General features: G+C 49.5%; 10 protein-coding genes and 2 non-coding genes across 12 annotated transcripts; 5 read left to right on the top strand and 7 right to left on the bottom strand.

The window, feature by feature from the left end:
- Positions 1 to 3,600, bottom strand: BO88DRAFT_350236 (uncharacterized protein; the record flags this gene model as incomplete). The annotated part of the gene is made up of 4 exons (XM_025703487.1): positions 1 to 386; positions 441 to 745; positions 807 to 1,201; positions 1,591 to 3,600. 4 exons carry the CDS (start codon positions 3,598 to 3,600, stop codon positions 1 to 3), a joined length of 3,096 nt encoding a protein of 1,031 aa, XP_025558611.1.
- Positions 3,601 to 6,703: 3,103 nt separating this feature from the next.
- On the top strand, positions 6,704 to 8,479 carry BO88DRAFT_153712 (glucan 1,3-beta-glucosidase precursor). The gene has a single exon (XM_025701537.1). The coding sequence runs from the start codon at positions 7,115 to 7,117 to the stop codon at positions 8,273 to 8,275; it is 1,161 nt and encodes a 386-aa protein (XP_025558610.1). The 5' UTR covers positions 6,704 to 7,114; the 3' UTR covers positions 8,276 to 8,479.
- On the bottom strand, positions 8,387 to 9,519 carry BO88DRAFT_408124 (putative vacuolar transporter chaperon Vtc1). The gene is made up of 2 exons (XM_025707628.1): positions 9,115 to 9,519; positions 8,387 to 9,018 (listed from the first exon to the last, which is right to left on the bottom strand). Exons 1-2 carry the CDS (start codon positions 9,146 to 9,148, stop codon positions 8,684 to 8,686), a joined length of 369 nt encoding a protein of 122 aa, XP_025558609.1. The 5' UTR covers positions 9,149 to 9,519; the 3' UTR covers positions 8,387 to 8,683.
- Positions 9,520 to 11,397: 1,878 nt separating this feature from the next.
- BO88DRAFT_350014 (glutathione S-transferase family protein) lies at positions 11,398 to 12,132 on the top strand (the record flags this gene model as incomplete). The annotated part of the gene is made up of 2 exons (XM_025703479.1): positions 11,398 to 11,774; positions 11,844 to 12,132. The coding sequence occupies 2 exons, from the start codon at positions 11,398 to 11,400 to the stop codon at positions 12,130 to 12,132; spliced, it is 666 nt and encodes a 221-aa protein (XP_025558608.1).
- A 237-nt stretch (positions 12,133 to 12,369) lies between these two features.
- BO88DRAFT_429252 (uncharacterized protein) lies at positions 12,370 to 12,729 on the bottom strand (the record flags this gene model as incomplete). The annotated part of the gene is made up of 1 exon (XM_025709133.1): positions 12,370 to 12,729. The coding sequence occupies one exon, from the start codon at positions 12,727 to 12,729 to the stop codon at positions 12,370 to 12,372; it is 360 nt and encodes a 119-aa protein (XP_025558607.1).
- A 1,003-nt stretch (positions 12,730 to 13,732) lies between these two features.
- On the top strand, positions 13,733 to 14,566 carry BO88DRAFT_429251 (aminoglycoside phosphotransferase family protein; the record flags this gene model as incomplete). Its single annotated transcript, XM_025709132.1, has 1 exon — positions 13,733 to 14,566. The coding sequence occupies one exon, from the start codon at positions 13,733 to 13,735 to the stop codon at positions 14,564 to 14,566; it is 834 nt and encodes a 277-aa protein (XP_025558606.1).
- Positions 14,567 to 15,047: 481 nt separating this feature from the next.
- On the top strand, positions 15,048 to 16,403 carry BO88DRAFT_408122 (dynein light chain Tctex-type family protein). The gene is made up of 5 exons (XM_025707627.1): positions 15,048 to 15,135; positions 15,324 to 15,400; positions 15,531 to 15,569; positions 15,678 to 15,752; positions 15,823 to 16,403. Exons 2-5 carry the CDS (start codon positions 15,371 to 15,373, stop codon positions 16,105 to 16,107), a joined length of 429 nt encoding a protein of 142 aa, XP_025558605.1. The 5' UTR covers positions 15,048 to 15,135; positions 15,324 to 15,370; the 3' UTR covers positions 16,108 to 16,403.
- A 723-nt stretch (positions 16,404 to 17,126) lies between these two features.
- On the bottom strand, positions 17,127 to 17,255 carry BO88DRAFT_t236. Its single transcript has one exon. It is a non-coding gene; the product is annotated as a tRNA-Ala (tRNA).
- Positions 17,256 to 17,494: 239 nt separating this feature from the next.
- Positions 17,495 to 17,623, bottom strand: BO88DRAFT_t235. The gene has a single exon. It is a non-coding gene; the product is annotated as a tRNA-Ala (tRNA).
- Positions 17,624 to 19,740: 2,117 nt separating this feature from the next.
- Positions 19,741 to 22,092, bottom strand: BO88DRAFT_408121 (uncharacterized protein). Its single transcript, XM_025707626.1, has one exon. The coding sequence runs from the start codon at positions 21,790 to 21,792 to the stop codon at positions 19,840 to 19,842; it is 1,953 nt and encodes a 650-aa protein (XP_025558604.1). The 5' UTR covers positions 21,793 to 22,092; the 3' UTR covers positions 19,741 to 19,839.
- A 408-nt stretch (positions 22,093 to 22,500) lies between these two features.
- On the top strand, positions 22,501 to 24,249 carry BO88DRAFT_396549 (WD40 repeat domain-containing protein). Its single transcript, XM_025705245.1, has 4 exons — positions 22,501 to 22,591; positions 22,687 to 22,708; positions 22,765 to 23,260; positions 23,322 to 24,249. Exons 1-4 carry the CDS (start codon positions 22,570 to 22,572, stop codon positions 23,955 to 23,957), a joined length of 1,176 nt encoding a protein of 391 aa, XP_025558603.1. The 5' UTR covers positions 22,501 to 22,569; the 3' UTR covers positions 23,958 to 24,249.
- A 963-nt stretch (positions 24,250 to 25,212) lies between these two features.
- On the bottom strand, positions 25,213 to 26,243 carry BO88DRAFT_350035 (SUR7/PalI family protein; the record flags this gene model as incomplete). Its single annotated transcript, XM_025703480.1, has 2 exons — positions 25,213 to 25,784; positions 25,838 to 26,243. 2 exons carry the CDS (start codon positions 26,241 to 26,243, stop codon positions 25,213 to 25,215), a joined length of 978 nt encoding a protein of 325 aa, XP_025558602.1.
- Between the last annotated feature and the right edge of the window lie 284 nt (positions 26,244 to 26,527).

Here is a 26,527-nt window from a genome sequence, read left to right as displayed (position 1 = left end):
TCAAGCAGGATTAACCCTGCGACTGTCCAATCTCTTGCTTCTCCGTCTGCTTTCTCCTGTTGGCTGTTCATCCCCCAACTTTCTCTTTTCCCTTTTTGTTTCCTCCTCTACTTGTTCTTCCTCCACCTTCATTCCCTCAGATCCCTTCTTATCACCACCATCACCATCCCCATCATCACTCTGCCCACCCCCCAACAAAGCATAATAATGCCTCACCACCAACGCTACCTTTTCCACATCCAACCCAGACACTCCCTTCTCTTTCTCTTCCAACCTCTCCCTCAACCCCTTCACCCCCTCCCATAACTCTCGATACTCCTTCATCGTATACTTGACATTCAACTCGCCATTCAACCGCTTATACACCCCTCTTTTAACTCTATCTGCTGCCTCAGCCTCCGCCTGAGCCTCAGCCTCACCGTCCCCAGAGCCAGAGTCACATCCAGAAGTAGACGGAACCTCCCCCATACAAACCCACAAGTACACATCATCGCTGTAAAACGGTACATCCGCAGTAGAAGCAAGCGACAACACCAACGAAGCCGTAGCCACTCCCACACCTCGTAACGCTTTAGTTAGGATATCCAACGCTTCGCTTGGAAACTTCTCCTCTTCCTCATCACCTTCCTTGGAAGTATGGTGGGTGGTGAGAGCTTTAAATGCCCTCCCCGTAGCATCTCTAACCACACTCTCTGAGTTCGAGCGTATCATGCCTAGTAATGCTGGGCGAAAAGTACCATGTTGCCTGTTATAGTATCAGTACAGGCCCTATAAATAAAGAAAGAAGAAAAAGAAAGGGGATTTACATCTTCCACTCCATCAACCTCACCAACTCGTCTTTCTCCAAGTACCCATATCCATACCCACTCCCATCATCATCCTTTGCTCTTGCAGCAACCACCCCCGGTAATCCCTCATACCTAAACCCATCGAGCGCCAAGAACTCATCAACTTTAGCAGTAATAAACTCCTCTTCTGCTTCTGATCTCGTGCCTGTTGCTGTCCAGGATGATTTCTGCTTTGTTTTCGGTGCTGCTGCCGCTGGTTTGCGCTTGATCTTGGCGGCGGCTTTGCGGCGGGAGAGAAGGTCCACTGTTCTTGGGTATTGGGATAGGAGGTGTTGGAAGGTTTGGGGGGAGATGGTTTGGGGGTGGAGGTGGTTCATTGTACTTTGTATGATTATTGGTGTGTTGGTTTTTCGCTAGAGGTAAGATGGGGGATGACGGTTGTGGTTGTTTGGGGATTATGGAGCTGCGGATGGCCTGGCCGCTTCCGAGCGGTAGGGTTCTTCCATATCAATCAATCTACAATCTAGTATTCCAAAGGTCATTACAACGTAGGTATAATCCAAGCATTTAATACAGGCGTCTACTAATCATCATATCCGCCATCGCTAAATCATCCTAAACCCCGGCCGCTCGCAGAATTCCTGACCGCAATTTATCAAGTACCTAAAGTCCATACATGAAAGAAAGGAGAGTATCCTCATACATTAAACACGTGCAATTCTATCGTTTATCGTCCGCTAGGCCGGCGCGGACTGTCCTTCTTGCCCTTAGCAGGGCTCGCATCCGGGCTCGCAAAGCTCACGCGCTTCTCATCCCGGCTGCGACTCAATGGTCCCAGTGAGGCCGACATGACCCCTTCTTTCTTCTTCTTGTTCCGGCGACGGAACATGCCCATATCCGACTTGGCCTCTGGCGGCGTCGTGGACGTCGTGCTGTCCTCGTCGTCCTCCACTCCAATATGACCGAAATCCTCCTCCGCATCACCCGCCTCCGACGAGCTAGGCCCAGGGCTCTCCGAATCCGAAGCCGCTTCATAATCGTCGTCATCACTGACGAGACTCGGCGCCTGGTTCGATTCGATGGTATTTGGGCTGAGGTTGGACGAGGGCTCGGTCCCGTCCACCTCTCGCAGCCCGTCGAGCTGCGGCGGCCGGGACACCGCCCCATAGGGAGATTGATAGGGAACAGGCTTGGTCGGGGTTAATGACTCAAAGGGAAAAGGGTTGTGACTCGTTTTATCGAGCCCCTTGCGGCTGCCCGGGCGCTGGGTCGCAGTCTGCGAGGCCGTGGTCCGCATGGGTTGCCTGCCCGCACGGACTGCAGCCGCCTTCTGCTCGTGACTCATCGCTTCCGGTGGTGCCACAGACTCGCTGTCCGACTCGCCCTCGTCCGAAGAGTACTCGCCGAGATCCACTGTTGTCTTTGCCTCCCCGACCAACCGATCAAGGTCGAGCCCCACGCCCCGGGACTGCATGAGAGATGACAGGTGAGGGGTGGCGGGCGAGCCCATGAACGAAGTATGACTCGAAGTGGCAGCGGCAGCAGGTGTGCCGCGGTGGTTTTCCAGCTGGGGACGGGCAGCCGCACGAGGAGTTTCCACCCCGGTCGATGCCCGTCGACTCGGGCAGGATCGCTTCCGGGGACTTGCGTTACCGCCCGCGGCTTCAGACGCAGAGGACGGTGTTTTGGATGATGGCTCAATGCCATGTGCAGTTCGAATCAGCGGGTGGACGAACCCGCCGGTGCCGGCTGTACTGGAGCTCTCTACCCGGCCGCCAACAACGGCGCCAGCCTCGTCGACTTCAACGGGCTTGCCAGACTCCATCGCCGCTGCATCATGGCTGGTGTAGTTTCGACTATGTGCAATGCGACAATGGTTGATGAATCCTTGGGTGCTGGAGAAATTGTCCCGACCGCAGTCCAGACACACCAGCTTGACGAGTACATTATCCGACTTTCGTCGAATAAGCATGGGACCAGCCTTGTCCTTGGGTGCTGGGTAGCCGTTGGGCAGAGCCTGGAGCTTAGCACTTGCCGAGCCGCGCTGAGGCCGTGTCTTGCCAGCCAGCGAGCCCAGATCGCCCGAACTCCCCCGCGTCGTGCGGCCTTCCATGAGAGGTAGCCCACTGAGAGGAGTATCGGGCTCAACTTCGCCACCGTCGAATCGAGGATCCGGTAGGAGCCATCTAGAGTAGTGGCGCGAGTAGGGACCCTCCACGACACCCCATGGCGCGGGAGACTGCGGCGCAGGTCCATTTTCAGGAGCCCAGACCGCGACACCCGTACCATTGCTGACCGACTGCGAATAGCCCGCCACCCTGGATCCCGGATATGGTATCTCGGCACATCGACGGAGTTGCTCCAGCGCGACCTGGCATTTGGCAATCTCTTGATCGATCAGCCTGAGCTCATTGTGTTTCAACAACACCTCCAGACTCAGCTGCGCTTCAAGGGTCTCGCGCAGCGTGTCCGCGTCGATCTTTGGGGAAGTGCCGTCCTGCTTCGTTATCTCCGAGGCATTTGTAATCGCGCTTTGACCAGATTGCGACGGATGCGACGACTCCGAGATCGGCTGGGCGCGACCGTCCGGTCCAGCTTGGTGCGACACCGTCACGGCGCTGGCGGCAGGTAGGGAAGGGTCTTGCTGAAGGCTGACGGGTTTTGAGGGCGCATCGTCGGCGCGCAGCTTGGTTGCGACCGGGGCATCTCGGGCGGGGGCGGAATCGCTAGAATCAGAGCGCTTGCGCTTCAACTGCGGTAATGGCAGGCCACTGACGCCCGACGCGGCGCAGTGCGGCGAGGTCGAGAGCATTTTAAGCTCCTCGGCCATCACCTTGTTGCCCCCGATAGCAGAGGACCAAGGAAGCAGGCGAAACATGCCATGCGAGGTTGAGCGCGGAAGAATGTAGAGAGTCGGATCTGCGCAAATGCGATGGGAATGCGACAAGTTAGAGGCGCCACGTAAGAAGCACGGTACAGTCGAAAGTTGTTTGCCACGCAGACCCCATGCACCTGTGCATGCAAATGCGATCTAAATCCGGGGGAGAACGATGGAGTAAAATGAAGGGAAGAGAGGAGCAGGCAACGAGGGAATGAAGGTTGCCGCCGATCGGTCAGACGTCGTTGTTTGCGACCGGTGGGAACCCAGCAAGGGGGAGAAAGGAAACACGGGGGGAGCCCCAACAAGAAACGGATAGCCGGAGCTCCGACAGTGAAAGCATGCAACAAGGCTGCTGCGTGAAGACGTAAGATTATTGGATCAGATTGGAGGAAGGGAGTTGGAAGGGCAACTAGGATTGGTCGAAAAAGGAAGAGGGATATTGATGATAAGAAGTCCGGGCAGTCTGGGTCCCAAGTATGACCAGATTAAGTTGGGAGGGGAAGGAACAGGACAGGAGAGAGCGGCCAAAAAGCAGTGAACAAAGACCAGCAAGAATAATAAAGACCGGTCGGAGTTCTGGAAGACACAGCGTCCAAACTATCAAGCAGAACCTAAAGAGGAACCTCCTTCCCAGGCAGGTCACATGCACGCCGGGAAGGGGAAGCCAGCTGAAGCGGATCCACGGCTAGGCAAGTAGTAGTAGCAGCAGCAGTAGTAGTGATTGATGGGTGGTAGAAGTAAGAGGGCAACCCTTCCCAGTTCCCACGGGATGGTAATGGTAAGTAGGTTGGGCGGTGGCGTAATCTATTAATAATAACCAGTGGTAGATACTAGTTATTCTAGTGTGGGTGTGGATAGTAAAGTAGTTCGAGTGGAATGAATAGATAGCACCCGAAGCTAGTAGTAGTAGTAGTAGGTAGTCAAACCTAAGAGAGGGAGGGATCGAGAGGAGTGTGTTGTAGAGAGAAAAAGAGAGAGTACGGTTGGGAGAAAGAGGAAGAAAGAATGGGTGGGAGGGAGAGAGAGAGAGAGAGGAGTACCAAGGGAGACGAAGGAAGGCGGACGTTGTCGGGTTCAGGTTAGAAAACGGTTGTGGTAATAGTAGCCAGAATAATAATCATAATCTTGAATAATTATGTTGATTTGATGTTGATGTTGTTGGTGGTGTTGTTCAGGTCAACCTGGAGGGAAAATACCGTTAAGAAAAAGGCGACTATTGGGAGATAATTAGGAACCCGTAGAGAGGGGAATTTCAATACTTACGGAAGTCCGACCAGGGACCAAACCGGTTTGAGAGGCGAAAAAAGGTTAATTGGGAAGATGAAGGATTTTGGTTGAGTGGAAAGGGTAAGTAGGGAAAAGAAGTTGGGAGAAGAAGGAAGAACCCGGGATATGGGAGTGGAGGAAGTATTCAAGGGAGGGAGACAGAAGAGGGTGGTGGTGGTGGTCTAGTCAGTCAATCAGTTCAACTGGGGGGGAAAGAAGAGAAATCGAGATGGGGATTAATTAGTTATTCTCTCATCATGATTACAATATGTGAGTGTGAGTGACTACTTGTGACAGGGGAGGAAAACCGGGCGACAAAAGGACCATCCTAAAGCGAGATGCAGTACTAGAGTAGTACATACATACATACAGTACTACAGCTGCTGCTATTATTGATGGAGGAGGATGACACGTCGAATCACTGCCTGAACGAGTGGAGCCCATGATGTGATGCCGGGCCTGGACTGGGCCATGGATGCCCGGGGTATTGGCCGCGCTAACATCCGCTCTAGCAGGGGTCTTTTGCCGCCCACAAAGTACCAAACATACACCCATACACCCATACATACAGCGGGCGGGTTTCTATTCTTTCCAATTCCTACCCATACCCGTACTGGTATGAAAACCTCCGTCTCGTTACATTGCTGCATCTACCCGGTCAAGTACCCTCCGTCTGAAAGTTGAGACACTTCCAGGTAGATTAAACACACACTATTGTACTACTCCCCAGCTGCCCTAGTTATAACATGGATTCTCTCTCCCCCAATCTGCTTGCCATGCTTGCCATGAAATAGATCCTTTTAAAACCCTGTGACACTCCCAGTCAGACATTTAGGCTACCACCACCATCCTTTGCACTGCCTACCGATGCCAATTCGCTCATGACAACTCGTAGTTCCATGGATCTGTTCCTCAACCACCCGATTTTAGGTTCACTACACATGGGCATTGTTCCCTTCCCACTATCTGGCTCTCGCTCGCTCTCGCACCGTCAGTCTTTCCTCCTTTTCCACCAGCAGATCAGACCCGGGATCGGCGGTTGAGCAAGGCTCGTTACATCATCCACTCGCGTCCTCGTCTGCCTATCATCTCCACCAGCCACAGCATAGCTTGCGATTGAGTTCACGCCAGCACTGCTTCATGGCACGCTTGCTCGTTGGTTCTCCACCCCCAGACGCCCCCTAAGGGATTCCTGCCAGAGGAGGGGCACTCAATACGAAGTTGCTCCCACAACAAGGGGTCTACCACAATACCACCGCCTATATCACAGAGATTTATGCCTGAGGCTGACAGCTTCCAACACTCTCGCATACAACATGGCCTGTCGCTTCATCCTCATTGTTGAGTTGCCGTTGACTAACATCGCAATAACCGACTGAGAAAGCCGATTCTCAACCCTACTTTCCAATCACTCAAGCGGTCGACTGTCCTAAGAAATATGCTGGCAGTGTGCTGACAGTATGCTTCCATCTGCTTTCGATGAGAATCATGCTGACGGCTTAGAGGCTCGAGGCGTTGGGTGCTCCCGGTTTTTAACCACGGTATTCTCTTGGCCTCAGGTGCCTCTGCCGTCGGGACACCCGAAAATCTCACCTCTCATCGGACCTCATTATCCCGAGGCATGGAATTTCCGAGTCATCCTCCAAAGGGGATGATTTTGAACGTGTTGATCCTCATCTGAGCGGGAGGGGGCCGTTATTCGGATGTTGCTCAGGTGCCGACTGCAGAAAAGATACCCTATGCCTATTTCCCCACACCCCGCACTACCCTCAAATTAATTCGTCATGCGGGAATTTTTGCGCGCCGGTGTCTACTGTTTGTAGCTAGTGAAGACAATCTTCATGGCTCATTTAAACCGGCGCTCGCTGTTATTGCTGCATTCGGCTCTTATGTCAGATGACGGACGAGCTTGGCCATATTGAGCTCCTCGGATGGTCCGACTTGGGACCTTGGCTTTCCTCGTCGTCGAATAGCCTTTTGGCTCAGTGCTAAGCATCCTTCAACTCAGAACTAGCTAAAGGATGGCTCGTCGGGTTATCCAGATGTCTCGGTCCGGGACAGAGGCCATGTGCCGGCAGCACAAGCATGGACGAGATATAAGAAGTGCTGGAACTATGCCGACAAATGAAGCCATAGCACCGGTCCACACCATCTATCTCCTCTGAGACTTGCGCGCCCAATGTACAATCTACTAGGGTTCCTCGCTGCGCTGGGCTGCGCGCAGTCCGCCCTCGCAGCCCCCTTCGCCAGCTCTCCAAACTCCTCCTACATCGACTGGCGCACCTTCAAGGGCAACGGCGTCAACCTCGGCGGCTGGCTCGTGCAAGAGTCCACAATAGATAGTTACTTCTGGGACAAATACTCCGGCGGCGCCTCCGACGAATGGGGCCTCTGCGAACACCTCGGCTCACAATGCGGCCCCGTCCTCGAGCACCGCTACGCGACCTGGATCACCAAGGCCGACATCGACAAGCTCGCGTCCGCCGGTATCTCAGTGCTGCGCATCCCCACAACCTACGCCGCATGGATCGACCTCCCCAGCTCGCAACTCTACTCCGGTAACCAAACGGCGTACCTCAGAGAAATCGCCGACTACGCCATCAACACCTACAACATGCACATCGTGATCGACACACACTCCCTCCCCGGCGGCGTGAATGGCCTGACCATCGGCGAAGCCACCGGCCACTGGTACTGGTTCTACAACGAGACCAACTTCAACTACTCGTTGCAAGTAATCGATCAAGTCATTAACTTCATCCAAACCTCGGGATCCCCACAGTCCTACACCCTCGAACCCATCAGCGAACCCGCCGACAACAACACCAACATGGTCGTCTTCGGCACACCCCTCGCCCTGACGGACCACGGCGCCGCCTGGGTGCTCAAGTACATCCGCGCCGTCATCCAAAAAGTCGCCTCGGTGAACCCCAACATCCCCGTCATGTTCCAGGGCAGCTTCAAGTACCCGCAATACTGGGAGGGAGATTTCCCCGCGAACACGAACCTCGTCTTCGACACACACCACTATTACTACGAGCATATGGATTCCTCGTCGGAGAATCTGCCCGAGTATATCCTTGCGGATGCGCGGGAGAAGTCCGGCACGGGCAAGTTCCCTGTGTTTGTGGGCGAGTGGGCGATCCAAGCGACGTATAATAATACGTTTGCGCTGAGGAAGAGGAATGTGTTGGCGGGGTTGGATATTTGGCAGAGTTATTCCCAGGGAAGTGCGTATTGGACGGCCAAGTTTACGGGGAATACGAGTGTGGATGGACAGGGGGAGCAGAAGGATTATTGGTGTTATGAGACGTTTATTGACGAGGGGTATTTCAGTTGAGCTGCTGCTACTGCTGCTACTGCTGCTGCTGCTGCTGCAGTTGTTCAGGTGTATGATTGATTGATTGAATGTGATGTGTATATAGGTATGAACTATGAAGAGATGAATATGCTCATGAGTGGGTACTATTGATGACTTTTAACAACGAACTTGGTAACAAACTAGTTAAAACACAGTCTAGACTCGTAGGAAAAGAATGCTCAATACTACTAACAAACAGCATGAGAAACAATACATATCATCTTCCTTCAAGTTCCTCCCCAACAACTCATCCATTGACACAGTTATACCCAATACCACTCAATCCCACCACCCACAAAATACATAAAACCAGCGACCAGCACCGATCAATGCCTCACCACGCTCACCCCAACACACACCCAACAGAAACAAACTGGAATAGAGAAATCACTCCACCATCCTGAGCACGAAATTCACCACGACGGCCGCCAAAAGCGCCATAGCGAGGATGGTCGGCCCGAAGCGATCATCAATCCCACTCTGGCCTCGTTTGCGAATACTCTGCGCGCGCCAGTGGAAGGTCACCAGCGCATAGATCATCGCGGCCATGGCGATGACGGTGAACAGACCGGCGGAGATACGGCCGATGCGGTCACCGAAGTTCAGCAGACCGACGGCGAGACCGCCCAGGATGACGGTGAAGTTCAGCCATGAGAGGAAGGTGCGCTCGTTGGCGAAGAAGACTTTGGGTTCGACGCGCGTGGGGAGGGCGATTCTTTTTCCTGTATTTTCTTGGTTAGGATTTGAGGGGGGTAAGGATGGGAGAGGAAAGAATTGAAGGGGGTGGGGGATTGAGGGAGGGAGGGGAGTGGGATTACCTGGGGCGGTTTGGAGGAGTGGTTGGGAGGACATTTTTATTGTGAGGTGGTGTAATTGTGAGAGGATGGTAGCAAGGGAGAAGGAGGAGGAGGAAGAAGAGGAGAGGGGATAAGAGCTAAGCTAGTTGGGGAGCTGCAGCAGGTCGTGTGACTTGTTTCTTTTCTTGTCTGGGAGAGAGAACGATAAGAGAGTAGGAGATAGGTAGAAGTTAGAAAGGAGAGGGAAGGGAGAAAAAGAAAAGAGAGAGAGAGAGGCAGAAAGAGAAGAGAATTCTGCACGGAGTAACTAATTGCAGAGGTGGTGATAAGACGCCAAACTAACGTTAGATTAGTTAGTAGTGAGTTAGTTCTCTAAAGGAGGGAGACAAGAGGAAAGAAAGATTTAAGCTCCGGGGGGATTGATGTAATAGCCATGATTGGTACTGGACAGTAAAAAAACAGCACTGGATCGAGACGAGCTACTCGCTTTCCCCGCTTGACGCCCGACACTTTGCCCGCTTCGGGTTTAGTGTAACGCGCCGCGGCTGTTTCTGCTGTACTTCACCGCCGGGTAGCGCGCACGTGCCGCAACCTGTTGTTGTGATTGCCCGGTTGGCCCCGCCGGTGCCGATTGGTCTGGGGTCTACTTTACTACTATTACTACTACTTAGTACTAGTATGATAGCCTGCTGTTAAGGGGGAGCGGAAGTCCTAGGACGCAAACAAGAGAGATCATGGATCTACCATGCAGCGGAAGTCTTTTCCTGCAGTCTTCTCTTGACTTGTTCAGCCTGATGCAGTGGGTTGTCAGGATCTAGTGCGGTGGAGTGTGCAGCGGTTAGGAACCGTTTACATGCGATATAGTCCCTGTTGGCTATCACAGCTGTGAAGGAAAGGCATATTATTTGTGCTGTATAAGTGGGAGACTTAAAGTTTCCTGAGTATATCTGAGAATACGTGGGTTTCTGGGGCGCAGGTAGTTGCGGGTGCTGATGGCGTTATTGACTTTGTTGGTGTCCATTAACTTGAATGTGAATGCTTGAGGAGATCCTTCAGAGGTCCATATACAGTTTTTTTTTTGGGGGGGGGGGGGGGGTTCAAGACACTGCGAAAGATGATAAGTGAGTATTGTGCTTTAGCTATCCAAATTAAAGCATTATCTGTCCATTTCACTCTGATTTCACGCTCAATCACCATGTCCGTAGTTCATGATTACGTGTCTTTTGAAGACTCAGTGACAGCACCATATATTGCAGTGGTTGCTTAATTAACTTCTACAGAGTGTGATGTTTTATTTATATTAGTTTCTAGTCGATTTTTACTCCAACTGAGTAGAATGTGTGAAAGTGGGTGTAAGTACATTTCCTCCTAGATAGGGTACGCGTACAAGTATATATGTACTGGGGTAATGGCCAGTTACAGTGAGCGATTCCGTAGAATATAGTATAGCCTAAAATTGCATTCACCTTTTAAGAATAAAGTATTTCAAGCAAGAGTCGACGTAATTGGAGTAGAAAGGTCGAGTTGGAGTAGGGCTGTTGATAAGGTCCGTCAGTTGGAGAAGGTTACAGAGGTTACAGCTTGAATGGTTGGAGTAGATATTCATGCTGCGTTCAGCCTTATACACCTACCTTACTGCCGAATATATTATGAAACTACCTAAGGTATGCAATAAAGAAAGAGTGCATTTGGGTTGGGAGAAAATATTTAGGGGTGTGGGTGTGAGTCGGATGTTCAATGAATGTCAGGATCCGTATCCATCCGTACAAAATCATGGACTCCATAATTCCAGACAATATTTATTTTAACAAGACAAAAGAGCAGAATTTTAGAGCTGCTACTGTGATTAGAGAAATGTACTGGAATCAGTGCTTAAGTTATGCATTTTACATTCAGTAAAACACCTAATCTTGGCGTTATGTCCATCTATACAATGACTTTCATCTACCTAATAACCACAATATTATTGTTATATAGTTACTCCGACTGATGCCATTGAGAGTACCAGGGACCAGACTCAAAGAAATTACGATCCGATGATACTTAATATCACTATCGCCGGCTCCAATTATGGCTCCATCATAATGTCTCCAAATGTAACTCCGCGGGATTTAAGGTCGCGGCTCCATTAACGTTTTCAGCAACAAGACAGTGGAGAACCTAAAGGGCATTATTAAGCCCTGCCATAGTAGTAGATTAATAAACCAAAGTATCATTCGAACAATATTTCGATTATAAAAGGCACATGCATTCTATCCAAAAATCATCAACATGCAAACATTCCTGAAAAGGGCTCTCTCCACAATGACCAAACCTCTACTCCTCCACGCCCACGCCACGGGGCCCAATCCCATCAAGATCGCAATCGCTCTCGAATCCCTCAAAGTTCCCTACGACGTCCAACAGTGGGAGTTTGGCGACGACCCCAAAAAAGGCGTCAAAGGCGAGGCATACTTGAAGATCAACGAGAATGGTCGGCTTCCTTCCCTTCAGGACCCGAACACGGGCGTCGTGGCCTGGGAATCCGGCGCATGCATGAACTATATCCGCCGAGTCTATGACCGCGAAGGGCAGTTAGGTCCCGCCGGTAAGAAAGAGCAGGATATTGTCGACTTGGAGAAATGGGAGTACTTTGTGCTCACTAATTTGGCGCCTATGTTGGGCCAGGTTAATTGGTTCAGGTATTTCTGCCTACCGAAATAGTAGAAAAATTAAAAACCAAAATCGTTATATGCTAACGTCATGTCAAGGAACTACCATGAGGTGAAGAACCAGGATGCGCTGGATAGATACTCAGCGCAGGTCTATCGCTGCTTCGGGGTGTTGGAGGGGCAGTTGAAGAAGTCGAACGGAGAAAGTATTCTGCCCGAAAAGATTACCGCCGTGGATTATCATGCGGAGCCCTGGGTCAGGCAGTATTCTTTTGCGGGTCTGTCTCTGGACTCCTACCCCCTTCTTCAGCGTTGGCTGGATGGGATGGCTAAGCTGGAGGAGGTGAAGAGAGCGTATGTGAAGATTAAAGGACAGGGCCCGGAGTAGGCTCATGGCTGAGTGGGTGACTGCATTTATCATAGCTAGGGAGATGCGTTAACATGTGGAACAAGATTTTTCTAGTTAGAATAACGGTATTTAAACCCAATTACTCAACAGGCCAAGCACTTTATAGTGTATATATAGTATTAAGTACTAATGTGTAGCATCGATTAATTATACCGCGAATATCGCAATCCAAGGGTATCACTCAAAAAGTACTATCAAAACCCATCATACCACCACCTAAAACTCAACGACCCCATAAAGACGTGTAACATCCTCACACAGCCTCTCAAGACTGAACTCCTTATAATAATCCCTTGAACCCACCGGAAGCCGCTGTAAAAGGGACAATTTGATGGTCAGTTCAATCAGTTGAATGATCTCCGAGATCTTCTGCGGAGTGGTGTTTGGTCGATATGCATCTCGATAAGGCTCTAAAAGGCCTTCAATCTCGGACCTGTCGCAGACCTTGTTGCACATATCGAACCGTTGCTCGAGGAGCGGAAAGAGTTCGTCTTTCTCGATTGAATACATCTTGTCTCGATGTTTGAGATATTCCTTCCTGCGGATGACTTGTTCTTTACTCAGGGCGGGTGACATGTTGAAGACTGCAGGATGCTAGTAGGCTGTTTGAGGGGTGTAGATTGGTTATATTGTGTGTGGGTTTGTGTATATGCTCGGTAGGGCTTTAGTTGTGGTTGCTGTATCTTTGCTGACTTGCAAGGTTCGATTGAATACTCAGGGGATTGACCTTCTACATCTATGTCTATATCGACTACCAGATAGGCATCAAAACAAAGAATCTGGTGAGATAAGACATGCATTCTATTGGCGTTGTTCAGCCAAGGTTTGCTGTGGTGAAAGTACTACTAGTTGCCTTCACGATAATGTAGATATTTAGGCAACTAACTGCATCCTATAATGTAAAGTAATATAGAGTATCGAAAGGTGCTCCGCTCAAAGGTGATTCACAGAACCATATAACGGGGCCATATAGAAAGTGAATATGCTCATCTCGATATATATGTATAGCAGAGATGAAAGTTGAACTTAATTTTCGGTTCGTCCCAAGCATTGTGGACAACTTTCATGGCCACATCCTCCACAGAATACCAAACATTGTTGGTCAATGGTTTAGTTGAACAAAGGAAATTCAGGACATAAAGAAGCCTTTCAGAACAACATGGAGTTTAGACAATTACATCCGAGAAAACAAACATAATTTTAGTGTACCGGCCGAGTACACAACGTGACTCTGGAATCAGAACAGACACTGTAGTAAGTTTAATATGTTCATTGGGTGGGAGGTTACGTTGCTCAATAACGCTAACCACAGCATAGTGTATATACAATCCTTAGCATCCAAGGTACGAGCCACACTCCAAAGCCAAGATACAGCTATCCATAGGCAACTTCCGCTTCCATTCCAGGGCATTGCTTGCTTAATGCCAGGAAACATATGGACAGGCCGAAACCCCTCCATGGTTTGATTAACCATGTCACATAAATAGGGACTGGTCGTCTCCGTATCCAATCTGTCTGACACTGACCTAGGACTCTCCACTCATCTTCTACTCCTGAGAAATTCCAATCAATTCACACCATGTCCGATACATACACCGGCTATGACGAGTGCGGATGCAGTTTGGCGGAGCAATCGATGCGCCGGCATTACAACCCCATACAATTTATCCGCGGCTCGCGAGCAGGAGGCGTATGGGCAATCGGCACCGATTTGATTTTGAAAGCACACCCCAAGTTCGAAGACTCTCTGGAAAACGAACGTCAAGCGCTGCATCTACTTGAAGCTCATCCACATATCCCAGCACCAAAAGCTGACCGTAACTGGATCGATCAACATGGGAACCACTTCTCGATGCAGACACAACTGGACGGTGAGACACTCGAGAATGCCTGGCCGCGATTGTCGAAACACCAAAAGGCCACTATCGCAGACCAGGTGGCCGACGTGTGCAAGCAACTACAGTCCATCACATCGCCGAGTATACAAGGCATTGATGGAGGAGCCTGTCCATTAGATATGGTATTTGATGATGGTAAGCTCCAGGGACCTTTCCACTCAGACTCTGAGTTTCGGGATGCCATTAGCCGTGAACTATCGTCTTCAGCATTTTCGAATAAAAAGGATGAATTGATGAAGCGTTTCCCTGTATGCGGCCCCTATGTCCTCACGCATGGCGACCTTAATATCTCCAATATTATGGTCAAATACGGGCAGCTCGTTGGGATCATTGATTGGGAATTTGCAGCTTATTACCCCATATGGTATGAGTATCTTGGAATTGCCCGTGATTCTACTGGTAAAGACGCTGAATGGAGAGAGTTGTTGCGACAGCGTCTGGATAGCCATGAAGATGCCAAAGATTTCCTGAAGGACCTGCGTAACTTGCAATGGTATAATCGCTTGGGGGACTGAGTTAAAAAAGTATTGGATGGATTATATGCAGATTCTTGATGAATATCCTTCTATACTTTATAGAATGTGCAAATGAAGCTGGAATCAGTCACGAAAAGAATGATGGTTTTCATAACCTAAGAAGCAGATGCGACTCTGCAGCACCTATGATAGCGTATCAGTAAATAGTCGGATGTAGATTTAAAACAGTGGCCTTCTAAAGAAAAAGTATCTGCAGGGTGAATATGTACTAACCATGCCATGTATCTCAAATGTAGGACGCAGAAGGCTGGAGTTCAATTCAATTGTATACGTAGTAGTCTGGCTATTGTAGAAGATGGCAGCTGATGAGCTAATCCCAACCAAGTAATCAGCTAGTCCGGTCTTGGACCGGACACTAACCCCTCCCAGCCTAGCCTTGTATTCATCCTGACCAATCAAGAAGCGTAAAACGACAGCCATGATGCCAGTCAACGGCGAGCCCCCAAACATTCATTCTTCAGCACCAGCCCGCTAGCTGTTCTTTCGCTGCTGTCGCACTCGCCTTGACACTTCCGCGCATACCAGCATAGCATAGCATCTTGCATTGAGTGAGTGGCCATCTTATCCGTCAATTCCATCAGCCCGTGTTGCTTGGTTCGCTGGCCCCGGAGCCGCATTGTCTGTCCATCCCCCCACAATCGCATCTCCAGCATCCCATGGTTATCACTCTTCCCCGACGAACATCCCCTATCTACAATCAGACCCGCGCGAATTCCACTGACAGCTAGCCTTCAAGTCTCACGCAAAACATATCTTACACCAAATCCAACTCTTTCATTCACAATGGCCGTTGACGCTGCTACCCCCTCTTCGGTGTGTCACCACCCTCCCCGTGCAATGATCGTACCTGGATAGCCCGCAATCCGAACGTCATCCGACCCCTCTCGCGTCCCTATCCAGACGGACAACTCGTTACAATATACTTACTATTCGACTCGCATAGCCCGTTCCGATCCCCGAATTGACCAAGATCGCCACCGAGGTGCGTTCACCCATACCTTCACATTCATGGCCTCCCACTTCCACCGACAACCCCACTACACTCCTCTCCCCAAACCAATGCTAACCACCAATTCTCCCCCCAATATAGGCCTGCGACACCGCCCTCAAAGATGTGACCGAGTACGAACACACCAAAGTCGGCGACTGGAACTCTCAAATCATTGTACCTAATACCCCCACCCCCACAACTACCCCCTCCAACATCAATCTAACCACTCACTCCGATCCAACAGAACACCATCCTGAAAGCTCTCATCACTGCCACCGCCCCCTCTACTCCCTCGACCGCCCCTCCCTACCGCTTCACCGTGAACAGCACCATCGTGCAACAAGGCCTCATCGACAAGTCCGCCGCCGCTGACGGCGCGACCAGCAACACCGGCAAGCGCGGGATGCACTCTGCGTCCGGAGCTTTCTGGGATGTGAACCGCGATGGTATGTGGACGTTCAAGTATCCCGGCGCTGAGGAACGGGGTCTGGACGTTGTTGTTAGCGTGACGTGGTTTGCGCTGGGTTAGGAGGGTTATCACTTTTTTTATGTTTCTTGCTGGGGATGGATAGGTTGGGGAATTTCTTTCCATATAGAGTAATGAATTGAAGGGGAGTTTTCTGAAGTCTTTTGGTTATTTTGTTCTTTTTCTTTCTATGTGCTTGGTTTGTTGTTTGGAATGAAGGGAGGTATTTGATGCGATTTGGTGGATGGCTTTCTGTTTCGGGGTTTCTTGCTCATTGGATTGTGTGTAGTAAGTAGCCAGCTGGTGTCAAGTTGTTTGTATGGGATGGGTGGACTTTAGTCATTCTAATTGATATCTCGTATATACTACAAGTTGCCCGAAAGCCTACCAGCAGTCTACGGACAGAAAGAAGTACAAATAGGAAGAATATATCTGCCCCTGCTTACTTTCTATTGCATTTGTATTTTGCTATCGGCGCTGTTCTATTGACCGTACTGCTAGTTACTCGATTCTTTTTTAAATGAGCCCTGGTTAGATCCGCATAGTCTATACGAGTTATATGCTTCTTAGCATTATCTGTTACAGTATATAGAGCATTATTAACGCACAGAAGGTATGTCTGAAGAATAAGTAATCATACGAAAACAGTATCTATAGTTTTATAGGGAAAATACATCCATCTCCGGATTGGGCGCAACCCCATTCATTACCTCATTTGATCAAAGTTGCACACACCTCCAATTATGCGAGAGTATCTAAGTCAATACTTACTTACACAGAGTACTTATGTAGTCGCCATAATCCCAAACCTACACTTATTGCAGCTACTGCCCGCAATCAATTGGCTGATCCCGGAATTTGGACATGCTACGTACTAAATAGTACTGAGATAAGAACGCCTAACAGGACAACATACTACTAGAACAGCCGTCTTTTCGAACCAAATACACACAACCGGGCTATCAAAATATCCGGTTTCCCCACCGAAAACGACTCATTTCGGGGCCGGGCTGCCCGCCCACCCACGTCTTTGTGGACAAGGGTACCAAAAAAGAGATAGAGGGACAAAAAAAAGATATGTAAGCCCCTGGTGGGGCTCGAACCCACAGCCTTAAGATTAGCTGAATTGACAGTTAGCAGAGGTTCAAGGTTTTGGGTGTAGTAAGGGGGTACTTGCAAGTCTTACGCGCTACCGATTGCGCCACAGGGGCTTCCCTGATGGTGGTGAGACTCTAATAGTGCTATTCTAGCTTGCTCTTATCCCGATTTGTAAGGGAGGGTTCTTCTTGCGGTGAATGTAAACAACTCACGTAATACATGAATAGGTAGTTAATTCTTTGGATGTGAGTACTTAGTAGACATCTGTGATAACAAGAAAGAAGGGGAAAAAAAGAGTCATGTCAAGAAATCCTAGAGATGAATGCGGAAAAAAATTGGGAAAAAAAAAATAAGCCCCTGGTGGGGGTCGAACCCACAGCCTTAAGATTAGCTAGAGGGATAGTTAGCAACGTGTTGGGTGTAAACGGGTTTTTCGGGGAGACTTGCAAGTCTTACGCGCTACCGATTGCGCCACAAGGGCCTCCTTGGTGATGAGCGGGTCCACTTTTACGGTACTTTATCTCGCATTCACTGCAATCAGTGCTGAAGTTACATGAAAAAAGAGCCATTCAAGTATGAAGGACACGAATTAATGGAAAAAGGAGTCACGTGTCATATTGAAGGAAGATATAATTTTGGCGTTATTTTTCGCTTGGTAGACATATTTCATCCCTTCGTAATTCTCTGTGTAGACCGCAGGTAGGTTTTCCGGACACTTGTAGTGTACTGCTACCGGGTATCACTTCACGATTTTCACTTCAGTTCGTACCAGCACCATGCTGACATATAATTCGTCTCCATGTTGAGGAGCATTAACCTATATATAGCCTCCACCGTGATGTATTTCGGTCATCATACACGATACTCGCCTATCCTGAGGGTATTTTCCAAGGCTCGTTATTGTCAAGTTGTAGAGAGATGATCGTGTAGTAATCCCTGGATGATCTTACTGATCATTTCATTGCACAGTGGCTTAGGCTATGGAAAGATGAACCCTTCCTGTAGTATAAGCTCCTAAGACTGTTAGTACTAATGATAATAGTCTCTGGCAGTCATATACTTACATCTCTTATATCTTCATTGATGTTAGACCATCTCTTGTCGGAATGCTCAGGTGACTGAACAGAGATATTATTTATACAATCGAGATGTTCCGATGTCCTCTGTCTCTTAAAGAAGACTGCTTCTGATACAAGATAATGCTTGGTGCTTCTGACAAGGTTAGCAGATTTGTTTAAGTGGCAAGTGCATTCTTTCTGCGCGGTAACATACAATGTGTTTTATTTGGACAGACATGTTGATGGTGTCCTTTCGTTCCGTAACTTCTGTATATAACCCTCGTACACTTGACGATATTGTGGTCTCTTTTGCAATAGACGCAAGTCTTATTTGCAGGGCAGTATTTGCTGATGTGAGCCAAAGACTTGCAGTATTGACATGCTCGCTCTGGGTTACAGGACATGACCTGAGTCAGTGTGAACTATATTATAGGTGGAAGCGGAGAACAGTGCGAATGGCTTCCTGGTGTTGTCTGCAAGACTGCAGTTTGTGGCTGAGAAATCGTGAGAGCCTTGAAACTACTGGGACGTAGCTGTCGGAGAAGTTCGTACATTGTAGTCGGTAACAAAAGGTTCAATGAGAGTGGCATTATCATAGAAGAAATAGTAAGACAGGCCTGTGGATGTAGTAGGAACTGAAAAAGAGTTGGTTGCTCTCGAGGGGGAAGTTGAGCCAATTTATATAGAAGACTTGATGTATATTGGTGAATCGGGAATACAACGCTTCAATCAAGCCCTGTGAAGGTATCTTTGTGCTTAGGGAAGAGGCACAATATTGAAGGGGGCAATAGTATTCAATGATTGCAGAGTGATGAGAGGCGAACTCTAGGAAATTGAATAACTTAAAAAAGGAAGACCATCTGCAACAGGGGAATCGAGCTACTTTATATAGTATCTTAGTAGCCACTCTTATTTCCGGTAAGTTCCTTCTCTCCTTTCTTTTCCTGTTGCTAACATCCTGTGTCTGTCTCAGTTTCATCCGCTAAGCCTTTTGCATTCTTCCTACCACCAACCTATCGGCAGGTTTCGCTCGATTAATAGGTCTACGACGGATATCGTCTAGTATATATTGATATCGTTGGCGAATCCACTAGCTTCTACCCTTTAAAGGGCATATATAATATTGCTTATTGCCGGAACGGGCCTGGCAGTTATTTGAAATAGTACTCCTTGCAAATCAGTGCATCAACATTCACCACTTCTTCATTGGGTTCTGCATTATGTACTAACTCAAACACAAGAACCACAACCCAAAGCTTTAAAATTAGCTATTGGTTGGTTAGTAAATTGTCTATGCCGAATACTCATAGGTCCTACACGCTACCAATTGCGCCACAAGGGCCACTTGTGTATGAGCTGTCTCCGAGAGGAGAGCTATTAGGGTCGCTGCGGCATGCAGTGCGTATGATTTCTCCCGCCTCTATCTTTCTTGACAAGAAATACCCGTCCACATTTACTCTCTACTCTTTACTTCTTAAGAGGATGCCTTTAGCGTGACTTGTTTTTGTTCAGCTAACAATGTTATTTATTATTTTGATTATTTCCATTTCCTATTCTGCTTACTGCAGACTTTTGAACTATAATACAACCCTAAGAGCGAGAGAGCCGCACAGCTAGCCTCTTATTAAACGGATCTTGATCATTTAGAAACAATCTTCGGACTGTCCCCACCCTGGGCTATGAGTACATCACAATCACCCGGTTTGGATGTGGCAATCGGCGAAGCTAATTCTTGCTCCATCATTCGAGCCAACTCATCATCATCATCCTCCTCCACCCGATCGTCTGACGCAATCTCGCAGGGGCCCCTTGCTGGTACGTGGTTGTCCCGGCTCCGCTCGGAGTCGTGAGGCCCACCCGCGGGTTTTAAAGATCCTTGTCGAGGCGCTGGGGTTGCACTGATGCGGAGGTTCTGATTGCCGACGTCTCCGTCCGCATCACCAAGCCAACTGTATTTTTTGTTCCGCAGTGACTGAAGCATCTCCACACGTCGTTGGCGCTCCTCCTGTTCTTCTGGGGTTGGATTCGCTGCAGCTGACCCGTCATCGCCTGTTTCTTCGGTCAGGTCGATTGTGATAGGCTCCCCAACAGATGCATTTGGTGTAGAAGCCATGGATTGTGGCTGTGAGGTCGACGGTTGTAACGAGATTGCGTTCGAGCTAGCCTGGCGTGCCCGGGGAGGTTTGTAACCAGTTGGAATCGGGGCAACTGCGGGCATTTGCTTCTGAACTTGAATCTCATATAGTAGATTGTTGTAGATCGTGCCGAGATCATGAAGCTTGTTTTTCCACTCGATAGCCTCTTGCTTGTACTGCTCGACTCTTTGTTGATGCCGGGAGCACACACGTCGCAGCATGGCATTCTGCTCAAGTAGTGTCTGTTGTTTTGTTTTACCCGTCGCCGGATCCATGGCCGTCAGGTCCGACGCCAGTGCCCACTCCTGCTTATACTTGTTGCGCTCCAGCGTCAGCTGCTGTACCTTATTCCGCAGAGTCGCAAGGCGCAAGTTTGTCCGATCATCCGAAACTTCGATACACCTGACATGGATATTCGGAGCTGACGGCATGTATCCCAATGGGCCCCCATAAACTGGATACGGCGAGACATACTCTGGCTCGGCAAACACTCGCTGAAGAGCTTCGCGGTTTGTACTGTCGACGATGTCTTGATGATCAAGAGAGAACCGTTCCTTGGTAATCTCGCTGACGGAGGGCAAATCGAAGGATTGGTCAAACACACTAAAAGTCGCTGACATGTCTTCCTTGCCTCCTTCTCCATTACGCGCGCCCTGGATGTCAAAGTTGAAAGAAACATCGCCATCAGGGATGTCCAATGGAAAATCGCCCGAAGGGTCTTCGAACAGAAGGTCTATAGAGTCGAAGACGGCATCGGACTGTTGTTTCTCACCATCGCTTGGCGTATGAGGGCCCGTGCCTCCTTGTTCAGGTTGTCCAGAATCTAGTGATAATAACGAGGGTGTTTTATCCGGAGACTCTGTGGTTGAATATTGCGACAGCTCTGTGGCTTGCCTTTTTCTAGATTGGTCCCAGGAGACACAGTCTTCAGGGAACGCCTCGTCGCCATTTCGCTTCCGCTGCAAGACTGCATCAATCTCCTGCAAAACAAGTTCGGAATCGAAGAGAGGGTCGTACAACTCCTCCGTGGCGTTATTGGAATCGTCAAATGCCGAAAAGTCTATCTCTAACTGTGGAGAACAGGTCGTGGTATCTGCCCACGACTGTCGGCACTCGACCACCTTGTCGGCCGGAGATTGTTCTTCTGAGGGTGTATCATTGACTTCCACTTGCTTCTCATCGTTGTGATCCTTGTGGGTATTTCCGAGCGGTTGTGTGCAGTGTCGCGGATCGGCTGGGGTTTCTGACGTTGCGTTCACATCTCTGGTCGGCAGTTTCCGTTCTTCATGTTGGGAGGACTTGGTGGAGAGCTGCAGCTGGGACCCAGGGGGAGGTGTAAGCCCCAGATCATTCACGTGCAGAGGTAGTGATGGGGGAGATGGAAGGCCCTCAAGATCATGAAGACCATGGGGGTCTGGAGGACAGGTCTGGAAAGAGGTAGAAATACCTTCAGCCATGCTTCCATTCATCCCAGCGACAAATTCAGGCCCAGTTCAAAGACGGCCAAATGTTTGTGTACCGTGCTATGCCGTTCAATATATCCTAAGGAAGGTGGCGATAACACTTAGGAGATGAAGCGCTCCATCTACTCATAGCCCAGCTCTGCAGATGGTGAGAATGAGGATATCCCTCGCTTCGAGACTGCTGTGAAGCGTACCTCTTGAGAGCAAGTATTCAGATCCCAAAACGACTGTGATTTGAGACTTGTCCCGCGGGCAAAATGTACGGGAAGTAGATAAGAGGGAGAGCCAGCAGGTGCCTCAAATAAATAGCCTGTCAGCAGGCTCAGGCTAGCCACTGGATACGCGCCTTATTGCATAATCCGGTTTGAGAGCAACAACTGTACGGTTTCGCCGATGTTGGGAGAAATCGAAATACCACACGTGTCCAGGGTGCTCGATATAATCCCCGAACGAGTGAGAATGACCAGAAAAGCCAGGTCAGGACAGTCACGCAGAAGTAAAGAAGCAAAGAAGTACATCGCAGTAGAAAAGATTCCCATTCCGTCCAAATTTAATCCGAAATGATGTTCTCCGCCTTTTACACCGCCCTATGGACCGCTCACGTGCCCCACATAGTGTCCGGCGCCAAGCTGGGCGGCCGTGGCTTTAAGGCCGGCAGGAAGCTGACGGGCACCGCATCTTCTTTACTTTAGTAACTGGCGACTCCCCGATTCCCCGTCCCTCCTCGCCTCTTCAGCGTCCTTGCTTCTGGGCTCGTCTACAACCTTCAACATGAGCGTTATACTTTGCACTGGTATGCAGTTTTCTGAGCGATAACTGGTCTCCAATATCTTGTGTCTTTCCTGGGAAGAATTGACTGACCAATGTTCTATAACTCGTGATTTACAGCGGGCTACGACCACACCATTCGGTATGTCAGACTGTGTTACTTGCGCCCCGAAAGTTGACGTCGCTAACTTGGCCCAGTTTCTGGGAGGCCTTGTCGGGGATTTGCTCGCGCACTATACAGCATCCCGATTCCCAAGTTAATCGCTTATGCATCACCCCCGACAAACGGTACTTGGCAGCCGCCGGCCACAATAATGTCAAGCTGTATGACATCAAATCTACCAATCCCAATCCGGTCATGACCTTCGACGGCCATACAAACAACATCACTGGCGTCGCGTTTCACTGCGAGGGGAAGTGGATGGTCACCAGCTCGGAAGATGGTACAGTTAAAGTCTGGGATACCCGTACAGGCAGCCTGCAGCGTAATTACGCGCATAAAGCTCCAGTCAACGACGTTGTAATCCACCCTAACCAGGGCGAGCTCATTAGTGGGGATCGCGCTGGTATCGTTCGGGTTTGGGACCTGGGTGAAAGCGTCTGCACCCACCAGCTGATTCCTGAGGACGACGTTGCTGTTCATAGTGTTAGTGTCGCAAGTGATGGGTCCCTGCTTTGCGCTGGAAATAAGAAGGTAAAAAAGACAATTACTGGCCGCTTGTCTTCATCACTGACCTTGGGCGACCGGCCTATAGGGTAATGTCTACATCTGGCGCATGATCCAAGACGCCGAGATAACACGCATTGTTCCGATATGTACCTTCCAGGCGCACAAGGACTACCTTACTCGCGTTCTTCTCTCCCCTGATGTCAAGCATCTCGCAACGTGCTCCGCAGACCACACAGCCAAAGTATGGAACCTTGACCTTGATTATCCGCCGGCCAAGATTGCTGCCGCCAATGCCGCCAAGGCCAAGGCCAGAGCCATCTCTTCACCTGAATCGAATGACAGCCCTTCTTCCCCTGAATCTACGCAACACGTGAACAACGCATCTCCCAACGGCACCGACTTTGAAGCCAACCCATTCAGTCTCTTCCAAGCAGCGACACCTATAAACAACGAACCCCAGCAGTCCTTCCCTGTACAACCGGACGGACCCCCCATGGACTCCGCGACAGGAACACTTTTCCTAGAGACCACGCTTGCAAATCACCAACGGTGGGTCTGGGATTGCGCTTTCTCCGCTGACTCTGCGTATCTCGTCACAGTATCCAGCGACCACTACGCCCGTCTATGGGAGCTGGCTTCGGGTCAGATCATCCGTCAATACAGTGGTCATCACCGCGGGGCGGTATGCGTAGCGCTGAACGATTATTCCGAGCCGCGTTGAGAGTTGTGTCTTACATTAAGAAGCTGCCTAGAGGCAGATGTATGCGTCTTTTAACCTTTCTTCTCTTTCAATTGTCTTGTATGGTTCAGGGCTAATGGTCAGCATGGTGCCTGGTTTGGGGCTGGAGGCACGAAGGCGAATCGCCTTCTGCATTGGAGTTCAGGTTTTTGCTTGATTCCCTGTGTTGCGTCATTGGATGTTAGCGAGTAATCCTGGTTCGATATCCGTATATGCATGAGTTTATTGTATGATCGGTTTCATGGTTGTAATTGTTTCCAGTCATCTATCACCGTTCCCTACTTACATTAATCTCTCGGCGACTGTCAAGGCAGTGGACCAGTATTTGCCCCATAATAGTATATTGTTCAAGCAAGGAATGAGCAGTATTCTCATAATTGATATCAGTAGATAAATTGTCACGCTAATTGTGATATCTTCTCCAGGAGGCAAGATTTAGAATTTGAAACTTAATTATAGATAGATCAGATATATGTATGATATGAGATCTACGGTAGGTGGATGCAGAGCACTGTGCGAATGTTTTCCTAGTGTTGCCTGTGTACTTTTTAGAGCCAAGAAGTCCCCACGCATAAGAGTGTACTATTGTAGCAAGTTGGGCCTACCAATCTTTGCTAGGGTGAGCAACGAAGTACTAAGTAGGCTCAAGAAGGCACCCAGCCGCTACATTGGGTGCAGTGAGATGAGATGCCCCATGAATTTTGAATACTCTAGAGGGATCCTTAAAAGGGTCAATATGATTGTTAATTATATATTACCTGGGTCAATTAGAACTCTCATCTGAGATATATACTCCTCTTCTTTGGATTGAAATTCTTAGCATACGAACACTCGTAATATCATAACAGAGTCGTAAATATCGTAACCTATGCAAGCTGGATGACATGTGCAGTGCCCTCCCAATGTATCAAAAGGAAGCGAGGCAACCACAAGCTCAACTCAGACCCAAAACCGAATTCCGTCTAAGTTGAATATGCCCCAGTCTATATCCATCGCGTCTATACAGCATAACCCGAACCAGAACGGGAAACCAAATAAGAAAGAGGTACAGTATACATATCCAGATCAGTATATATTGGCGGGCCCCTGCGATGCTCACACCTTTATGTTCTATTTATCATCGTCGTACAGGCGATTTTCCTCATTCGGGGTATGAATCTCGGGGTATTGGATGAGAGGAGGAAAAGGGACCACAATCTGCGAGAGCTTATGTGGTCTGGAATAGGGAGACAACAGCTCACTCCGTAGTTGCGGGGCTGTGTGGATGCTCTTTCTCACGCACATCAGGGGAAGCTGTGCTGCTAGGGCTCGCAGTGCCGGCATTATTCTGCTTGAGCTGCTTGCGGGTTTTGCGGCCGCCACAGCAAGAGGCGCAGCAGGAGCCAAGCTGGAGGATAAAGGCAATCAGGTTGAAGGCGGAGGCGACCCACATGAAAGCCATCATGCGCGTGCCGATCCAGGCGTCGATGTTGAGGTCTTCGCTGGCGGAGGTGAAGACGTTGCGGAAGATGATGAACATGACGGTTGCGACGACGGAGGCAACAACGGTGAAGAGAGCGGTCAAGAAGGTTAGAATGAGGAATGGAAGAGAACGGAGGAACACAAAAGTACGACGGCGATGTTGCGGGTGGGTTTGATTGACGACTGGGTCGGCAGAAAGAGCTTGAGGAGGCCGTGAGGAGACGGCAAGTGGAGATAGAAAGATGAGGATGAAGGTTAAGACGGTAGCGGTGATAAAGAGACCAAACATCCAGTGAGAGGCTATGCGGGCGATGTGCAGAGCCGACGTGATGTTGGCAGGAAGAGCAACTGCAGGTTTGTGAGTAAAGGGAACGTTTTTCATGTTAGAAGGAGGAGCGTACTCGTTGCGCCGGATAGCAGTTCACTGAGGATGATCTCGACAGGATTGAACCAGTAGAGGGGTTTGGGCGAAGAGCAGTGGGTGATGCCCTGGTCCTGATAACCTTCGCAAAAATTCCATAGTCCCACTTGGTAAAAGTCGTGCAGACCGATGGTGCGAGCAATTGTATCGATCAGGACCGCATTGGGGGTGGACAATGGGATGATATTCGCCAGGTTGATCTCGAGGAAGTAGGTCTGTCGGAGAACGGGCTTATCGGCGACATTGCCAATGCAGACCAAGATCAGGAAGATCCAAGCGATGAGATAGCAGAAGGAACGAAGGATACGATGCCAGAGCACCTTCGATCTGCTCCGGCCGACCTGCGGACGTGCAGGAGCTTTCCTGAACAGGGGCAGCTTTGCCATGGACCGCTGTCAAGCACGTGGTGGTGGAGAGGGCAGGTCCGGAAATTGCGGATAATAGAGTCGGAGAATAGACGAAGAGGATAGAGGAGAAGATGGATGGAAATGATGTAGAAAGAGACCCAGATCAAGAGCAGGGCGTCTAGTTAAATTCTAATACGTAGTATAGAAGAGATCTGGGAAGACATCGACTGGATGACGTTTACGCCCCCCCGTGAACCACGTGCCAGGATTCGATGGGGAGAGAGATAGAGAAGGGACCAGCGGGGAGGGAAACACCGGCAACC

Source organism: Aspergillus vadensis (genome assembly GCF_003184925.1).
Source record: "Aspergillus vadensis CBS 113365 unplaced genomic scaffold BO88scaffold_28, whole genome shotgun sequence".
NCBI lineage: Eukaryota > Fungi > Ascomycota > Eurotiomycetes > Eurotiales > Aspergillaceae > Aspergillus > Aspergillus vadensis.
This window is presented reverse-complemented; position numbering and strand designations above follow the sequence as displayed.

Coding starts and splice junctions, on each gene's coding strand:
- BO88DRAFT_153712 (XM_025701537.1), top strand. CDS start 7,115: ATGTACAATCTACTAGGGTTCCTCGCTGCGCTGGGCTGCGCGCAGTCC.
- BO88DRAFT_408124 (XM_025707628.1), bottom strand. CDS start 9,148: ATGTCCTCCCAACCACTCCTCCAAACCGCCCCAG. Junction 9,019..9,114: donor ACTCCTCCAAACCGCCCCAG/GTAATCCCACTC, acceptor AAGAAAATACAG/GAAAAAGAATCGCCCTCCCC.
- BO88DRAFT_408122 (XM_025707627.1), top strand. CDS start 15,371: ATGGCCGTTGACGCTGCTACCCCCTCTTCG. Junction 15,401..15,530: donor ACGCTGCTACCCCCTCTTCG/GTGTGTCACCAC, acceptor CGACTCGCATAG/CCCGTTCCGATCCCCGAATT. Junction 15,753..15,822: donor ACTGGAACTCTCAAATCATT/GTACCTAATACC, acceptor CCGATCCAACAG/AACACCATCCTGAAAGCTCT.
- BO88DRAFT_408121 (XM_025707626.1), bottom strand. CDS start 21,792: ATGGCTGAAGGTATTTCTACCTCTTTCCAGACCTGTCCTCCAGACCCC.
- BO88DRAFT_396549 (XM_025705245.1), top strand. CDS start 22,570: ATGAGCGTTATACTTTGCACTG. Junction 22,592..22,686: donor GAGCGTTATACTTTGCACTG/GTATGCAGTTTT, acceptor CGTGATTTACAG/CGGGCTACGACCACACCATT. Junction 22,709..22,764: donor GGCTACGACCACACCATTCG/GTATGTCAGACT, acceptor AACTTGGCCCAG/TTTCTGGGAGGCCTTGTCGG.